The sequence below is a fragment of the Hibiscus syriacus genome, unplaced genomic scaffold, assembly GCF_006381635.1.
Source record: "Hibiscus syriacus cultivar Baekdansim isolate YM2019G1 unplaced genomic scaffold, ASM638163v2 tig00109906_pilon, whole genome shotgun sequence".
Classification (NCBI taxonomy): domain Eukaryota; kingdom Viridiplantae; phylum Streptophyta; class Magnoliopsida; order Malvales; family Malvaceae; genus Hibiscus; species Hibiscus syriacus.
Genome location: NW_024062524.1, coordinates 16,227 through 33,824, shown reverse-complemented (window position 1 = coordinate 33,824; position 17,598 = coordinate 16,227). Strand labels below are relative to the sequence as shown.

At 35.6% G+C, this 17,598-nt stretch overlaps 2 protein-coding genes and 2 pseudogenes across 5 annotated transcripts; 2 read left to right on the top strand and 2 right to left on the bottom strand.

Annotated features, from left to right (window-relative positions):
* Positions 1 to 703: 703 nt before the first annotated feature.
* LOC120210034 lies at positions 704 to 4,997 on the bottom strand (annotated as a pseudogene).
* Positions 4,998 to 5,960: 963 nt separating this feature from the next.
* Positions 5,961 to 9,596, top strand: LOC120210048 (luc7-like protein 3). 3 transcript variants are annotated; one of them, XM_039208870.1, is made up of 8 exons: positions 5,961 to 6,172; positions 6,273 to 6,401; positions 6,643 to 6,682; positions 8,113 to 8,188; positions 8,291 to 8,491; positions 8,717 to 8,929; positions 9,015 to 9,409; positions 9,508 to 9,589. In XM_039208870.1, exons 1-7 carry the CDS (start codon positions 6,130 to 6,132, stop codon positions 9,363 to 9,365), a joined length of 1,053 nt encoding a protein of 350 aa, XP_039064801.1. In that variant the 5' UTR covers positions 5,961 to 6,129; the 3' UTR covers positions 9,366 to 9,409; positions 9,508 to 9,589. The 3 variants fall into 3 exon arrangements, with proteins under 3 accessions (XP_039064801.1, XP_039064800.1, XP_039064802.1); XM_039208869.1 differs by having other exon boundaries at positions 9,015 to 9,596; XM_039208871.1 differs by lacking the exon at positions 5,961 to 6,172 and adding an exon at positions 6,907 to 6,968 and having other exon boundaries at positions 6,299 to 6,401; positions 9,015 to 9,595.
* A 945-nt stretch (positions 9,597 to 10,541) lies between these two features.
* Positions 10,542 to 14,652, bottom strand: LOC120210050 (annotated as a pseudogene).
* A 1,173-nt stretch (positions 14,653 to 15,825) lies between these two features.
* Positions 15,826 to 16,785, top strand: LOC120210049 (23.6 kDa heat shock protein, mitochondrial-like). 2 transcript variants are annotated; one of them, XM_039208872.1, is made up of 2 exons: positions 15,826 to 16,151; positions 16,232 to 16,785. In XM_039208872.1, exons 1-2 carry the CDS (start codon positions 15,935 to 15,937, stop codon positions 16,645 to 16,647), a joined length of 633 nt encoding a protein of 210 aa, XP_039064803.1. In that variant the 5' UTR covers positions 15,826 to 15,934; the 3' UTR covers positions 16,648 to 16,785. The 2 variants fall into 2 exon arrangements, with proteins under 2 accessions (XP_039064803.1, XP_039064804.1); XM_039208873.1 differs by having other exon boundaries at positions 15,828 to 16,148.
* The last annotated feature ends 813 nt before the right edge of the window (positions 16,786 to 17,598 follow it).

Sequence of the window (17,598 nt, the reverse complement as noted above, 5' to 3'; positions counted from 1 at the left end):
CACCACTAAGATCTATTGTAGTTTAATCACCAAAATGGTGCCCTACGCTACACATTACTTCCCTTGGCATGCTTTGATCCTCAATTAAAGCATTTCCTAAGGACTTCTAATTTTATAAACTCAACTTAAAAAGAAAATCAAATAAAGGAAATAACTTGAAATTTTTAGTAATTAATGGATTTGTTTTCAAGTTTGAGTTAGTCCTTGAACTCTATAGGATATATGTATATAATATGTAAAAAAATAGGAAGAAATATATATGTATATCATATATGATTATAAAAAGTTTTTTTTCTAAAATGTCTGGAAACAAATTGAAATCAATTAATATTATAACATTATTTACTTTTACAATTAAAATTAAATTTAAACAAGAACTTGAGTTACTCAACTCAAATTTTATAAATTCAACTAAAAAAGTTTAAATAAAAATTGAGCTATAAAATAATGCTCGTTAACTCGATTAATTTAAAAAAAATTAACTTGACTCGACTCATTTAAATACTCACCCCTAGTTAATAGTACATCTTTTATGGTATAAAAATGCCGGTATGACACAACAGTAACACATCGGCAAACAGGCCAATTTCTCATTCCCAATCTAACCCAATCAACATATCTCAAAAGAAACAAGTAAATATTCTACTTTATCAGCACTGAATAGTATTTTAAATGGTTGAAATTTCTACATACAAAATTTCTTGAACAAACAAGCTCCCTCTCTGTATTCTCAGTTTCATTGTGTATACATCATGAACATTTCTCATGTTTACAACCAATATCTTGCCAATTAAACACATACAAAATAAATAAACATGTAATAAGAAAGCCCTCAAAAGTACCACATCGTTCTTGTTTCTTCTTCCTTTTCTGTTAACTCGCGATATTGGTACCATTCTGCTCCGGCCTTACCTACAGGTATTGAAGGCCTAACGAAAATCTCAACGGGTTTTGGTACATGGACTGCAAAATGCAGTCCTTTGATTGTTTCTGCAAAATTACTTTCAGATACTCCAAGAGACTTGCATTTCGGTTCAATGGTAATCCAACCGAGCCCTGAGATAGCCACATCACTGGCAGGTCTGTCCAAGCAACAAATGTAGACAGATTTCAAATTAAGCAAATAATTATAAACACAAATAGCTTTAATTTGCCACAAGTTTAACCATAACAAGAATTCTGAGAAGAGCTAAAAATTCCATAATTCCTCTCATGCATAACAAAACTACAATCTTCTAACAGCAGCTGAGTTCAATATGTCTAAAGAGATACCACTATGAAATATAATCTAGAATTGCACCTTTCTGCACCCTCGAAGTTTATTTGCAATTGCTGCACCGTCTCCAGTCCTCTCCATTCAGCAGCTCTATCTTTTCCAGTTGGCGGTGTCAACAGAACTCCAAGTTCTTTCTGTGGCAATTATGCAAGTCATCTATTGATAACAGATGCCTCTTTGTTGAGATGAAACATTATCAGTCAGATCCCTCAGATTCTCCATTCAAATTTAAGATGGCCAGTTTCATGTTATAGCTTGAGAGAGACTTTGCAACTTGAATCAGTGTTCAAGACACACAATGCAATTACCTCAGAAGGGCATGCACACACACACACATAGAATTCGATTACCGCCAACTAACTATTTAGTAATGTGGTATATTTGGTCTAAATGTGGTATTCCAAGGGAAAAACAGTAGTCTCAGAATTACCTTGTAAAATTCATGTGCTTCATCAGTAGGTACAGCATGAATTGGCAACCTCTTTGGACCATAAAATGGCAAACATGTCTCTGGAAGAACCTAAAAGCTTCAAGAATGAAGAGATTAAGAAGACAGTGCACACCAATGACAACCAGTCTCGTAACTGAATATACATGAAACTAAAAGGTTAGGACCTTCAAGATATCAATTCTGACAAGGCCACCCCAAAATATTGAGAACCCATTAAGCCGTTGGTATTGAATGTCCCTGCCATCCCCTTTTTGGAGGCAACCTGGCAACCCCGGGGAACATAGTAAGAAGAAAGCATATAAAGAAGTTAAAAGTGCTTCAAGGATCTTTCAGATGAAACGTACAAGGAATAATTGGCCTCTGAGCCGACTCTGAGGAGCGAGGATAGGTAAATCTTCAGAGTGAACTACTGCTGCTTACCTACGGTGAAGATGAACCCCTGGTGTATCATACAATTTCTACAGGAAGACATTGCCACAAAAGACTTGTTGGTATTATGAAAGAATTAATAGCCAAGTACTGCTAAAACTAATTTATCTGGTTTAGAACTATCCAGGTGACTAAAGAAAGCTTCAAAAGGTTCTTGTAAAAAGGGAAACATTATGCCAAGGAGGTAGGATGAAGTTCAGGCAATGAACTGATAATGCATACCCCTCATCCAAGGAAAGCATCAATCTGGATTGGACCCAAAGTAGTTCCAGGAACAGCAGATTGTATTGGTTTGTACTTTTGTGGATCCCTTTGTGCCATCATTTCTGATGTTTAATGGGCCAAATGGCAAGACATTTTAGCACACCATTATTTTAAAAAAATTGATAAATCATTTAATTTATCAAAAAGAACGAGGAAATGAGGGACTGATATGAAATCATATAACAATTCATGATAAATTATATGGACTTGGTATAAATGCAGATTTTCCCACATTAGCTGACCCCTGTAAGAATGATCAAATGAAAATATATAATCACTTATATGATACAATTTAAATTCATAATAAGTCAAAGCTTAAGAACAACTAACATTTTGATTTAAGCAGATAAATGACCTTTGGCCAGACACATGAAAAGCAAAGGAAAGATATTACTTCATGTTTCCCTGGACATGCATGTACTAGCAGCAAAGTACACGCATGACACTAAATGGGATTGGGAACCCATTTTGCATTTATGATCAATGCAATAAAGAAACCAGCAATGAGAGGACATAAAGGCAGAAAGGAATCCAAAGGTAATATCAGTAAAATAAAGTAATATTGTGAACTCCACTCTGTAAATCTACAAAAGCTTCCAATGCAGGACTTACTAACCAGAATGTATACATCCCGCTCCTGCATCATAAAAGTCAAGTAAAGAAGTTAAACTAAGGGGAAAAATAACCAAATTATAAAAAGGCTTCACTTATTTCTATAATAACAAGTTTAGATAAAATGGAACATTTAATGCATAGAAGAAAACTTCGGGACTTCATGCAGTGGTAACTGATTGTAAACCAAAACCAGATAAGAAACTTCAGGACTTCATCAAAAGTATATGGCCATATTTATTTCATATTTGGTTCAGGATGCTTCAATTTGAATGTGTTTTCTCAAGCATTAATATGAAGAACAAGATATTTCAAATATATGGATGTAAGGGCAAGTACAGACCTTCTCTTTTTGGATTTCTGATGCAACTCCAGCAATTCCAACTAAAGACTTTGAGCTAGTAAGATGCACACTCAAGACACTGTGGAGCAGAGCACATTGATTGAATCAGAAACAGGTTAAACCAAGCTTCCAAATGAAACAATTACTGAAAGGTGTAAAATCTTCATAGAATGTTAAATGAAATAGATCCAACATCAATTATACGAATAATTCCACTGAAATCATTTCTTACGTAAGCTGCTTCTTCGTAGTGGCCTCCACAACCCAATCACCCACACAATTAAAATCAGTCCCTTTTGGAAGGAGATCAACCTAACAGAGAAAAGCAAACACATTATAATCAGCATTGTTGCAGATTATATGTCATAAAATTATTGATAGGATGATAGCCCAAAGCCAAAAGTGCAGATTATTACCTTAGTCACAACTAGTATTATAGGATTTGCACCAGCAAGATCACGTACACGGGATAAGAAGCTGCCGTTGAAGTCCACAATATCAACCTAAAAGTAGTTGGTCAAAAAGCCAGTCACTTGATCGCTTAGTGGAACATTGAATTAATGAATAAGATCGGAATATAGTTAGATCCTTGAGAAAGGAGGCCTTGCTTGGAGAAAACAGAAAATATGTAACAATCACTTACTGGGAGATAGTCTGTACTCTGTAATACAGTATTTATTATCATAAGCACCTTATTCTGCTACTATCGACTATAAAAAATGAGTGGATAGGAAACCGTTTCTTAACTAATAACAAAATGGTAAGTTACATGCATTTAGCATACTTCGTTTACCACACTGGACTATCACCAAAATTCACAAATAAATTAATAACCAACGCCTTCTCGTACACAAGTGAGAGAGCTTTTCTCGAAGCTCATCAGCTGAAACAAACTGCTTGCCCCCGGAATAACCTCCATTCCCACGAACAGCAGTTATCATATGCCCATGAGATAAAAGCCTACATCTCCCACAAAGAATCGTTCTTAGCTGGTGGTGTTTCTTCTTCTGCCATCATAAGCCAGTACTAAATTATCTACCTAATTTGACCAAAAACTTTAATTTATTCAAGGAAAAAAAAGGTTCAATCAATTCCCCAGCCACTACTTGCTTTTTGTCCCTACAATTTTGCTAATAGAAAATATCATATTAAAATGTAATGACCATTCAAAAATAATTGTTTCATTTAAACTAAAACCAAAAGCATTTCATCATTCAAAACAAGAACGGGGGTCTAGTTTTTAAAATGCCAAAGTTGAAGTTTAATACCAATTCATATGCATCCTTATCCACATAACCCGGAGCATCCAGCTCCGAAGTTTGCAATGGAGCTCCACAACCATAAAAACAGGCGGTTGCCATATTAACCTTCAGAACCTTCTTCGTCTTCTTCTTACTCTTCTTTATCTCCTTTATGATAACCTTAGCCGCCTCGTCAGCTTGTTGTCTTTCGAGAAACCGGTCTCCCCGGGCCGGAGCAGATGCACCGGTTCCTTGGGAATCGGAAGAAACCAAATTTGTATCGGAATCGACTTGATCAATGCTTAATTTGGATTAATTTGATTAGAACTTTGAATTCGATTATAAGTCTAATAGAATTAAATTAACAAAATCTAACTTCATTCGGTAAGTGTTCTTTCATCTTTTTATAATTTTTTAATAATTACTTTAAAGAATTATTTTATTAAGAAATCTAATTAATAATTATTTATTTATTAATAAATAAAAAATATTAAATTATTAATTAACAATTATTATTAATTTTCTAATAAATAATAATAAAAATATTAAATTGTTAATTATTAATTTACTCCATTTCATATATAGTTAAAAAAACAAGGTAAAAAAATTGATGAGATTAATGAACAATGAGTCGAGTTGAATAATAAATTCTTTTAGTGAATACAAGTAGAATAAAATTTTATCAAACTTAACTAGTAAAGAGCCAAATTGAACATTTTTTTAAAACTAGCACAAGTGAAACACTACTCAACTAGCGATGAACTCATTCTGTAAACACCTTTAGTTAACAATAATATCATCCCCAATTTAAATAAATTATATAATTGATCACCTTTGTTTTTATTTAAAGTGAACTATACATATCTATGACTATTTCATTATTATCACTTTTTATTTTTGACAATTGATCTTTTAATTTTATCAATTAGATCATTTTCCTATTTAATTGTGTTAATCAAGACATTAATCGTTAACATTTGATAAATATATTAGTGTGACAATTAATAAAATTAACATAATTATATATTTGATTCTTATTGAAATATTTTATCAATTTAATTTAAAAGATAGATTTTGAGGTTGGAGAAAAAAAACGCAGTGTTAATGGTAGAGCTGAAGAAAAGGAATATTTTTATATATTATTAATCTTATTTTATAATTTTTCTATTTATTTAAATAAATAAAATTAAAATACGATGTAACGTGTTTTGATTGATCACCAAATTCTTTTAATGATTTGTAAATAAAATAATAATTTAAACTTTAAAAAAAAATATTTCGAAAAATATTTTAAAGGATAACTTGATAAGAATGTATAATCTAAAGGGACAATGTCTAATGACACTTGTACGGGTACTGCTCAGGACTCACAGTTAGCCTAAAAAATAATCTACTGCGCCTCCCCGTCCGCAAAACCCTAAATCTGTTTCCCTTCGATTTGCATTTAGTAGGATTCTATTTGCGGAAATATCCTCGAAATTCTTTAATCTGCCTCACCATTTCAAATCAAAGCATGGATGCACAGCGAGCTCTTCTTGACGAACTCATGGGAACGGGTATTTGGAAATTTCGTATCTATTTGGCTCCGATATTTGTTTAATTTCTTGGGATTTATACGAGTTCATTTTCTAACTTTTTTTTTTAAATAAACTATAGCTCGTAATCTAACGGAGGAAGAGAAAAAGGGACACAAGGAACTTCGATGGGATGATAAAGAGGTTTGTGCATTTTATATGGTTCGCTTTTGTCCTCACGACCTCTTCGTCAACACTCGCAGTGATCTCGGTGCGTTTTAAATTTTGAATTTCCAGTTGCTGTTTCGTTCCAATAATAATTTATTACATAATAAGAGAATGTTTTTGCTATATTCGATTATTCTGTATCTTATTGTTTCTGAGACGGTTAGGTTTTTCTTAGTTTCCTTTAGCTGCGTGGTATATTAGTAGTGATTACTAAGCTGTGTTAAGAGAATGTGAAAATTTAATGACTGTTTTATGTTTTCTGGTGTTGTGTTTTGGTGCATCAGGACCATGCCCTAGAGTTCATGATCAAAAGTTGAAAGAAAGGTGGGATTCAATGGGCATTCTTTTTGGATGTCTATGCTGTGAGATTTCCATTTTGTCCAAATGCATCACAAATAGCTGTTCAAATGAATGTGCTTATTCTGTTGGGTTTTTTTAACCTTGCACAGACTTGGTGATTAATAGTAAACTTTTAATCAACTTTTTCGAAGACTGTTATTGATCTTGTGTTTTCCTTATTAAGTTAGCTTCTTCATATGTCCATGTAGGATGGAACTTAATTATGCATTACACGCGGTATGCTAAGGTGTTGCTGGTTTTTCTTTTTGAGGTAACTGATCTAAACATTCCGATCAGATATTTACAAGGGGTATGAAGAGATAATTGAACTCTCATTAACATAGGATGTTATTGGCAAAAGTGGGGGGATGGAAAGGATGTTTTATGTTGGATCCTTTCTAAACCTATGATTTTTCTTACAAAGAAATGCTTTAGGACCTCAATAGTATTTTCCAAGGGGAAATGAAAAAAATATTATGTATTTTATGTAAAATGGAGCAGTATTAGTCACAATAATTCAAATTGCGGAAGTAGATATAGAAGTAATTGATTGTGTTCGATGCCGTCGGTGCTTAGCTATTGAAACCTTGCTTTTGGATTTCCCTCCTACTAGTATCTGCAGTTAACATTATTGCTATCACGATCAGCACCATCAGAGATAATGGGGGCTTTTTTATACCAAGTAATTGGGGATTGTTTACTTGCTTAAAATTGCATGTCTACTTTTATATCTGTTTGAATCGTAATGACATTCTGGATGTAACATTTTAACATTACCTCTCTTCCTTTATTATTAATTCTATCGTTCCTGGAAATGTAAATGGGTGACTGATGCACACGGGAGAGTAAATTGATCTATATATTTTCCCTTTTGATCTGTCTCAAACCACTGTTCCTTTTGAAACATTTTTGGGTATACTTTGCCTTCTGAATAACTTGTCCTTGCCTCATCCGCTATGTTAAAGGATGAGATGGTATTATTACGAGAATGAAGTCAAATTTAACTAAAGCACATTAATCTTTGGGGAGACAGGTAATATATGGTAATATTAGCTGAGAAAAAGTTACGGTAATGCGCTTTTTAGTAAGTATATTTTGGATGCAGTACTTGTGGCGTTTCCTCTAAGATGTGCTGGAAAAAATTGTGATATAAAGAGCCCCATGGTTTAAGTTATATCATTGCTGCTGCTTTGGTATCTGGTTCCCATTTGCTAAATTGTTGATATTTTCCCTTGTAAGTTGTATGATGTGTCTTGCATTGTTTACAAAAATAACTTGTCTGGACCAATATACATTTTTCAGCCTCTAACTTTTGGAGGTTGGGTTGGCTGGACCAGTTCTGTTTTTTCTGATCAATATACATTTTTCATGTGGGATTTGTATTTTAAATTTGCGTTTGATATTTGTGACTTTAGTTTTGAGAAGTCCTCCAGACACGATGCATATGTTCCAAAATTTGAAGCTGAACTGGCTAAGTTTTGTGAGAAATTGGTGGGTTCCATTGCCCTCACGTTTTAATTTAATATCCCTCTTGTTTTCTTGTGACAACAATTGTAATATTCATATATCACATAACATTGTTATACTGTCTAGGTGATGGACCTTGACAGAAGAGTTAGGCGTGGACGAGAACGCCTTGCTCAAGAGGTGGAACCAGCACCACCTGCTCCACTATCTGCAGAAAAGTCTGAACAGTTATCTGTCTTAGAGGAAAAATTAAAAAATCTGCTGGAGCAAGTGGAGAGCCTTGGTGAAGCTGGAAAGGTGGATGAAGCTGAGGCACTCATGAGAAAGGTGCGGTTAAGGTTTCCCATAACCTTTTAGTGATTGATCCACAAGTTGTGAGATATTATTCTTAATGTTGCCACATCCTGGACGGACAGCTTTTGGCCAACTTGGAAATTCTGTTTGTCTGATTGCCTCTTTAATATGTTTATATTTCCTTTTCATTTCTGGCTTTGAAATTTATCACAATAGGCATTTCAGGTTTTGAAGCTTTACATTCTGTGATTTGTTTAGGTGGAGGCTCTTAATGCTGAGAAGACAGTCTTGACTCAACAACCTCAAAATGACAAAGTATTGATGCTTGCACAGGAGAAGAAAATGGCTCTATGTGAGGTTTGTGGTTCTTTTCTAGTAGCTAATGATGCTGCTGAGAGGACTCAGTCCCATGTTACAGGAAAGCAACATATTGGTTATGGAATGGTTCGGGATTTCATTGCTGAGTTCAAGGTAAATGTTTCTGAGTAGAATGCTTTGTGGGTGTCAGTGTATTTAATCTTTTGCTGTGAATGAAGAACCTGAATGAACTTTTCAGGAAGCAAAGGAGAAAGCGAGGGAAGAGGAAAGATTAGCTAGAGAAAAAGAAGTTGAAGAACGGAGAAAGCAGAGAGAGAAGGAATATGAGAGTAGGAGCAGAAGTGATTCAGGTGATAGGGACAAATATCAGGATCGAGGCAAGGATTCGGACAGATACCAAGAACGTGATTTGGATCGTGAAAGGTCTCGAGAGAGGAATGGCAGAGGTAGTAGGGATGGAGAGAGGGAATGGAGGTACAAGAATGGTAGAGATGGGGGCAGGGATAGGTATCAGAATCGCAGCAGGCCCCGTTCCCCTGGTAGACATAGTAACAGGAGGTCCTCTAGAAGTCCAGTTCGCCGATATTAGTGCCATTCTGTACAATAGATGTTCTGGCTTTGAAAGCCAATGAGGTAGACCTCTTATTTTAATTTTAGTTTATAAAAGTGTGCTTTTGGAGTAGTCTAAATTTTGTCATCATGGATGAAACTTTTTTCTTGGTAACTCACAGCTTTGTTGGGACTGTACCAACTCCTCCCTTTCATCAAAATTACTAGAGAAGAAAAGGGTTGAGGTAGGTATAACAATATTATTGTTTAACTCCTTTTATTCTGGTTGGACTTGACTTCTATGGAGTATGGACATTGTTTTGAGTCTTATTTATCCCGGCTTCATTCGTATTGCATTTATCCATAGTCAAGCTGCTGAGAAAGATGATATTCCAACTTCGAGGTAATAGATAAAATTTCAGTTACAGCACCACAATGCTTTAATTGACTTAGGCAGACATACATGCGTTTTTATTTTATGGTTGCCTCTGTGGATGCTTATGTGGCTTTGTATCAATTATTATTTGAAAAGGCTTTCTGTTGTGGAATAGTACAGGGAAAATCTGAGATAAATTGCGAAAATGCCTATAACCATACGTGGTTTGAACCTAGAAGTAAAATTTGACGCATTTCTTATGCCTTTAAAAAAACCATGCAATAGACTGTTCCCTTCTATTTAGTCTTGTAAATGGCTAGGCTGAGCTATTTGGTTTCTTGCCTTTGTTCTTGTGATGGATTTGTATTACAAATTTACATTGCGTTTCCATATCATTGTTCTTTGTAGTTTGAATCCTGATTTTGAAGGTTGATGTGAAGTTGATGATTTGGTCCGTAAAAGGCCATATATCTTTATATATTATTCAAAAGCTGAAAAACGAGAGGATTTTGCTTCGACCTAAATCAGTATTGGTCCAAGATTGCTCTTTTTTCCTCGTTTTCCGTTCGGGGAAAGCCGAGTAACCACACTAATGTTAAACTATTAGTTTTACGTGACCTCCTTTGTTTGGAAGTAAATTTTGACCGCGACTAGTAATCTCATTGAGCATTTACCGTGGGGAAAAAACGGTAAATGTAGCAAATAATATTCAACTGAGTTTCCTCCACTGGACGGAAGAACATTACCTTAGATTCCATTTACCAGGAAACAGGTGCAAACGGGCATCATTTCATTGATAAAAATGCAAAAGATGGGCAATATGGAACGTAAATTATGTTATTTCAAATTACATAGTGGAGCAAAATCTACTAATCCAAATTCAGACGCCGAATTTTACACACAAGGTTAGCAGTGGGAAGATCAAGTTGATTACCATTATCAGACTTTAACAGATCTTTTAGCTGATCTCTAGGAGTTCCAGGGCAGGTTTGAAATGTTGCAAGGACCAGAGGAATTGGCACTGAGAGAGCAGAAAGCACATTACTCAAGTACTCAATATCAACCGACAGCTGTTGTGCTCCACGATCTGTTATATACTGGATCCCACGTAGCTGCTCCATGTACAAGGCGGTGGCACCTTCAGCGACCTTCCCAAAAACACGGCCAATATGTACAATAATGTTAATTCACGAAAGAAATAAAAATAATTTTAAAAAACATTAAATGGGATAGAATGCTTACCTTGAACATCCATTCTGTTGCAAAGAACTGAGTTTCATCATTATTGGCGTCACTGTTAGAAATGCACTCAGCAAGTGGTTACAATTGTTCAGGCAAAGAAGATATTCACCCACGCTTGTCACGTAGGACTGAGGATATGCACTAAAGGTTGGTAGATGAAAAGCGCTTTCTCCTCTGCTGCAGACCAGATTGGCATACATGACACATCGCTGAGACGTTGTTGAACTTTGGATATGAGGACGTCGTACACCAGCTCATTCACTGATTCAGCAAATGCAGCTACCCTTTGGGATGGAAGTGCATGAAATCGAGGATCTTTGGACTGCACAACAAATATGTCAAAGGGAAATTTTGAACACAAAACAAAGGTCTAAATTTTATTTTCAAATACCTGATCTAAAAGGTTAAGCAGTTTCCGGGACTTCTCAGGAACATCAACAAGTCGCACAGCTGCAACATCCAAGGCAGCTCTTCCACCCAATGGTGTTTCTCCATTTCCATCATCATTTGCAACCCGTAGCTGGTTTTGCTAAAAACTCAAACCAAATGCTGCGAGTGAAAAACTTGTGCTCAATCTAGCCAGAGCAGCTCTCAATGATGCTTCAAAGACAGAAGACCTGCTTGTTAGACGGTCTGCAACTGTGAGTATCTGCAAGGCCCCTTGAACAATTGACCACTCCTCTTCGTTAGAAATCAAATCAGCTTTTCTTGAATTTTGAGCCCCTTCCTTCTTGTCCAAGCTAATGTCCTTGTGGTCCGCTCCACAGACAGCTCTAAGTGATTTGAGGGTGACTTGGAGGGTAGAAATGTACTGTAACATTATGTCATAAAGTGCAAGAATCAACTCATCTGCCTCTGACCCACCAGTAAAGCTGATCCACCTCTCTACAACTGCCTCAAGAAGTACAATAACTTGAGGAATAGATTCTTCTATTCTTCTAACTGTCTCACTAAGTTCATTACCCTGGGCTCCCACACTACGTGAGACAGCTCCCTTTAGATCCACCCCGGCGATCTCAGAGGAGAGGAGAAGATAGCCCGCTCCATGTGTCCGTACCTATAACATATCCAACTTGCTCATTAAAAAACAGAGAATACCAAAATAAGCGCTGTAATATAAAAGACAAAATTGCAATAATTATAAATTATACAGACATGATAAAAGGGTTGCCCACATCTTCCCCCGCTGAGAAGGGAAAAACCTGAATGGGAAGAAATCACAAGGATTGTGACAAAACATAGACAGTATAAATTTTTGGTTTCCTATAAACAAGCTGGGTACACATTATATACATAATACTTGAGTGTTTGATAGGTAAATTGAGGTAGACTCTGCGCCTCTAGATGTAGAAATCGGAAGAAGAAAAAAGAGCATTGCATTTTATTATCTTTGTAATGGCTTACCTCTGTTTAAATGATTCATATGGAGAGTACACTGTCTTCAGTGTGTCCATCAAAACTCGATCAGATTCTGAAAATAAGTGCTGGATATTTCTTGCTAAGATTACTGTCATATTGTGTAAATCAATCAGAGCTTCTAGATGCTTAGTCTGAATCTTACTACCCTTTTGCAGATCTCCAGATAAAATGTTACTATACCTGATGTCATTAACAAGGAGTGAGAAGAAAAAAATAATCATGAATTGTCTAGCTAAAATCGGATAGAAAGATCAACCAATACAAATAATAACTTACGGAATATCATGAAACTTAACTATTACCCTTAGCAAATGCTTTTGTTTCATGAACCACCTCTCCAGGAGCAATGTTGATGCGGGAAACAAAACTTGATCCCACAGCAGCCATGGTCTCAGTGAGAAGCTTTGGGACAAGAGTCTAATAATCATCAGGAAAAGCAAACATACACCTGTTGGGGAGAGTTTAGTGAATTTTCATATTCCAAATAATTTTTATGGAAGAAAAATTTTCCACAAGCATCCTGGAATATTTTCCAATTTCCCAATAAGACTGAAATATGTGACGAAGTTAGATGATGCTTGGTTCCTTCAAAAACCCTTCTTCCATTAATGAATGTAGAACAAGTAACTTTGAAAACAAATAGCAACACACACACATAAAATCCAAAGTAAAGAACTCTTTTTGCAGCAAATTTTAGGGTAACATAGAATCTAAAGCAATTCAAATTTGCCAGAAAATAAAATAAGAAAGCATGGGAAAACTACTTTGAGAACTAAAATGTGGAGCATTGAATTCAACAATAAATACCACTTCCATTATTGTTGAAGGTAGAGTAGCAACTCATAATAGAAACTTGGCAACCAACTTGAGAAAGAAACAGCGAGAGAACTTGACTGTGACGCATTATTAATCGCTGGCCTTTCAGCTTCGCTCTTCTCATTAGCAAGCTTACTAACTCTCCTTTTAGAGTCAAAATCATCCCAGAGTTGCTTTATGGGCTTTAGGTGAACTTTGGTATAGTGCAGCTCCAGAGACTCGAATCTACCAATTCGGACAAGTATTCCTCGCAAATCTTGAGCAACATCAACCTGTATAGGTGATAAGTATAAATGTATAGAGCAATCTATTAGTAAAACAGGATGATGGAATTGCAAGTGAAAAAGCAACAAATGTCACGAACAAAATATAGTAACCTTGCGATTTGATAATGCATCTGTAAGACGAGGCTGCACCATTGTGTCCAACCTGTCCTCTAAGACCTCAAGTTGCTTCCAAATATTTGCAAACTCAGCCACCTAAGAACAGATTTAAGGATAACAATTAAATCATTGAAACCAAACTTTATGGATGAAAAATCATAAAACATCATAAAAGGGCTGTCAATATAGTTACCTCTCCAACAGAAGATAAGCAGTGTCTCATGTTAGCCAAGGTTTCTGCAGCACGTGGAAGATCGCCGGAGGCAAACACATCCTCCACTGTTGCACTCAGTTGTGTTAATCCAGCGGCATCCTATTTTTGCAGATAAAACCAAACAAATATTTAGCCAAGGCTAACATGAACTTCAAAAGTTGAATACGTGAAAGGTCAGGATGAAATAATCAATGATTCTCACCTGCAGTGTCTCGTATGCAGCTTCCATTCTGTGCTTGACAGTGTCAACATTAGCAAGAGCAGATATAGACTCCGCTGATGATCCCTCTGCCTGCAAATAAGAGCCAATAAATATCAAGGTAGAAAACTAAACTCATCTTCAGGTCCATGAATTGACTATAAAACCTACATCAAATCCTATTTCATGGCATTAAAACTAGAAGAAATATAAGCGTAAGATTACTCTAACAGTTAATTTTTTTAGCTTAGTTCTGTATATAAGAGAAATTGAATCTCAATTCAGCTCAAATTAAACAAATATTATACCATCGCATTAAAACATGACGAAATTTAATCTTAAGATTAACATCTTAACTTAAATCTGTATGTAAGAGGACTTGAATCTCGATTCAGCTCAAGCTTATACAAATAACTATGATTTTCACCTCCAATGAATAAGAACCCTTCAAGTTTCCGGGAAAGCACTCGAGAAACATTGAAACGATATAAGATCTGCAAGGAAAATAGTTTACCTTCTTGAGCTTGTTGAGGATGCCGACAACAGAATTGCGGAGAGAAACGGCATCGTCTTGGAGACGGAGAATATCACAGGTAGCGCGAGGCACACGGAGGATAGCGGAAGAACTTTGCTCCTGAGCGAAGCGGCGATCTCTTCGGAGACCATTTGGAGCTTCATTTGGAACTAAATTCTTAATGTAATTCATAATTTCCTCAGTGCGCATCATATCTCTACAGTCCTCGAAAATGCTTCATGTTTCTTTCTTCTCGTATCAGGAAACACACTCCAATCAAGTTTAAAGAAAACAGAAATCAAAGTTTTAAGTACACCCGCCGAAGTTCTTGTTGTCAGCAGAAAATACGTCGATTCATAGAAAACACATACGAGTCAGCTTGAAGTTGTAGCTCCTGCGACGAAAATCAAATAATTAATTACTTGAACTATAGTTATATCGAATAAAGAAAAGCAATTCGCGAAAAGAACAAAAAGATGAGGGTACAAAGGATCCTTCTAATACCCCTGGATCAAATGAGAAATCCTACTAGACTTTCGTTGAAAGAAACAAAGAATTTAGATGAGGTGAAATAAATACTAATCAAGTTTTTGAATTGATCAGGAACATATTCTTGTGCGAACATCATATTATAATTCATCAACAATAGATATTCTTTTGACGAAAATACATTGATTCATAGATGCAATTCTTAGAAAATAAACTTCAAATCTTCTCACAAGAATTTTTATTACGACTTTATACACTATGAAGAAATAGGAAATGGGCCTAAAACCCTCGACCATAGCAGGGGTATCAGCCTTAGGTACAACGGAAAAGGCGGTTGCACTGAATGCAGGAAGAGCATTTGAAGATAATAAATACCAAGTGATATATAATTCGAGAAGTATTATAACTACATAAATATATCATGATGCTGTCACATTTTAAGACTTACAAGAGTAAAATAATTGGAGTATTATTTTGAGAATATTTATAGAGTTGACGATGAAGGTGAAGATAAAAAAATAATAATTATATCGAGATTTGATAAAAGAATATTTAAAAACTTATGGCATCAAATTGTGAATTCCATTTTATTCTCCAAAATCAAAGCTTAACACATTCGTCCAATCACTGCATCCAGTGCTGAGGATCTCCCGATTTTTCTAGAAAATATTGGAAGAAATGCAAAAGCCGATGCGAAATAGGCCTAAGCCCAACAAAATTTATTTACTTGGGAAAGAGCGTATCTCCAGCCATTACATGTGACGTTTCCTTCGAGAATCATCTAATATCAGAGTAATCCTTCTAGAAATCTCTCAAGCATCTTCCTCCTTCCAATTTATAAAATCCGGTTTCGCCCGGTTTTAGCAGGCAAAATCTCCACGCATTACTAGCTCGTAAAATCTCCGTCGTGCTTCAACAAGCAAATTTGGGAAATTATCTACTTGGCAATCAACGTCAATGGCTTCTCTAGCTCTCAAGAGACTCGTTTCATCGAACATCTTCAATAGCTCCTTGCGCATGGTACGCCCAATGGCCATCGCTTCGCCGACCTCCAGGCTCTTTAACAGCAACGCCATGCGTGAGTTCGATAGCGACGGTGACGAGAGTGAGTTCAGCGATGATCGCCGCCGCGTACGCTCACTTTCTCGCCGTGGTGATGGTTTCTTCTCAGGTAGTTTTCCACCGTTCCATTTTCCATGTAGGAATTTTTTTTTTCTTTGATGCTGATTTGGTCGTCCATTTTTTGATGTGCAGATGCGTTTGATCCTTTCTCCCCAGCGAGGAACCTGAGCCAAGTCCTGAACATGATGAATCAATTCATGGAGAATCCATTTGTGGCTGCATCGCGTGGCATTGGAGGGGGTCTACGCCGAAGCTGGAACGCTAAGGAAACGGAAGACGCCTTGAACCTTCGAATTGACATGCCAGGGCTCGGGAAAGAGGATGTCAAAGTGTCCGTGGAACAGAACACACTGGTCATCGAAGGCGAGGCCAAAGAATCTAACGAGGGGGAAACCGACGGGAGATACACCAGCAGGATCCTTTTGCCCGAGAAAATTTACAAGACCGATCAGATCGTGGCTGAGATGAAGAACGGTGTGCTCAAAGTTGTGGTTCCTAAGATCAATGATGAGGAGAGGAATGATGTGATTCAGGTTCAAATCAACTGATGCGCTCTTTGCTTGCAGAAGAGGCTGGGTGGTTTTTCTTTGTTTAGGGGCTTAGGGCTTTCCTAGGTTTTGGGAGGTACTATGTTTGTACAAGAAAATACAATTTGAAAAGGTGTTGATTTAGAACATTTCTTTTGAGTTACGGAATACTTGTTAATTTGGATTTAACAAATTATTATATCTATTATTTGGGTTATACATTTAGATTTAACGGGTAAGTTTCAATAGAGATTTTATATTATATAAAATTTTAAATTCTAGATCTAGTTAAAGTGATATTAAATTATTTATTATTTGAATTAATTTCGTGGATAATTTGAAAAACTTTTTTGAATCTATAAAATATTATATCTAATCGTTTATTTCATATTTAATATGATAATTTAATGATAACTAATTAATTCAATACTTTTTTTATTAATTTAATTTATCAAAGCTTGATCATCTAAATAAATTTAATCACATGTCAAAATTTAAATAAAAATAAAAATAAAATATATTGATCTAATATAATATAATATTTTATGATATCTAAACAAGCATTAATTATCTCATCCCTAAGTCGATGTTTGTCCATTTTAGAGTGGGCTGAGCGCCTAGACTTTTGATCATTGGGAGGAGGATGTAGACTGGGCTAGACATTTTTTTATCAGATGTCAATGAAGCATTACTTCACTGATAATACTGGGATCCTAAGAATTTTAATGGCTTAGGTTTGGCTTTTATAATATTTGAATTTTTATTTTAATTTAAGTGTTATTGGGTATAAACTTACTCTGGGAAATATATCTGAACCTGCCTACGTGGGTACATTCCTAAATTCATCCCCACACCTACTACCCAACTGGAGATTTTAAGTGTTAATATAGATATTAAAGTACATAAAATATCATAATAAAAAACATAATTAAATCCTAGAAACATAAATGACAAACACATAATATTTTTTGT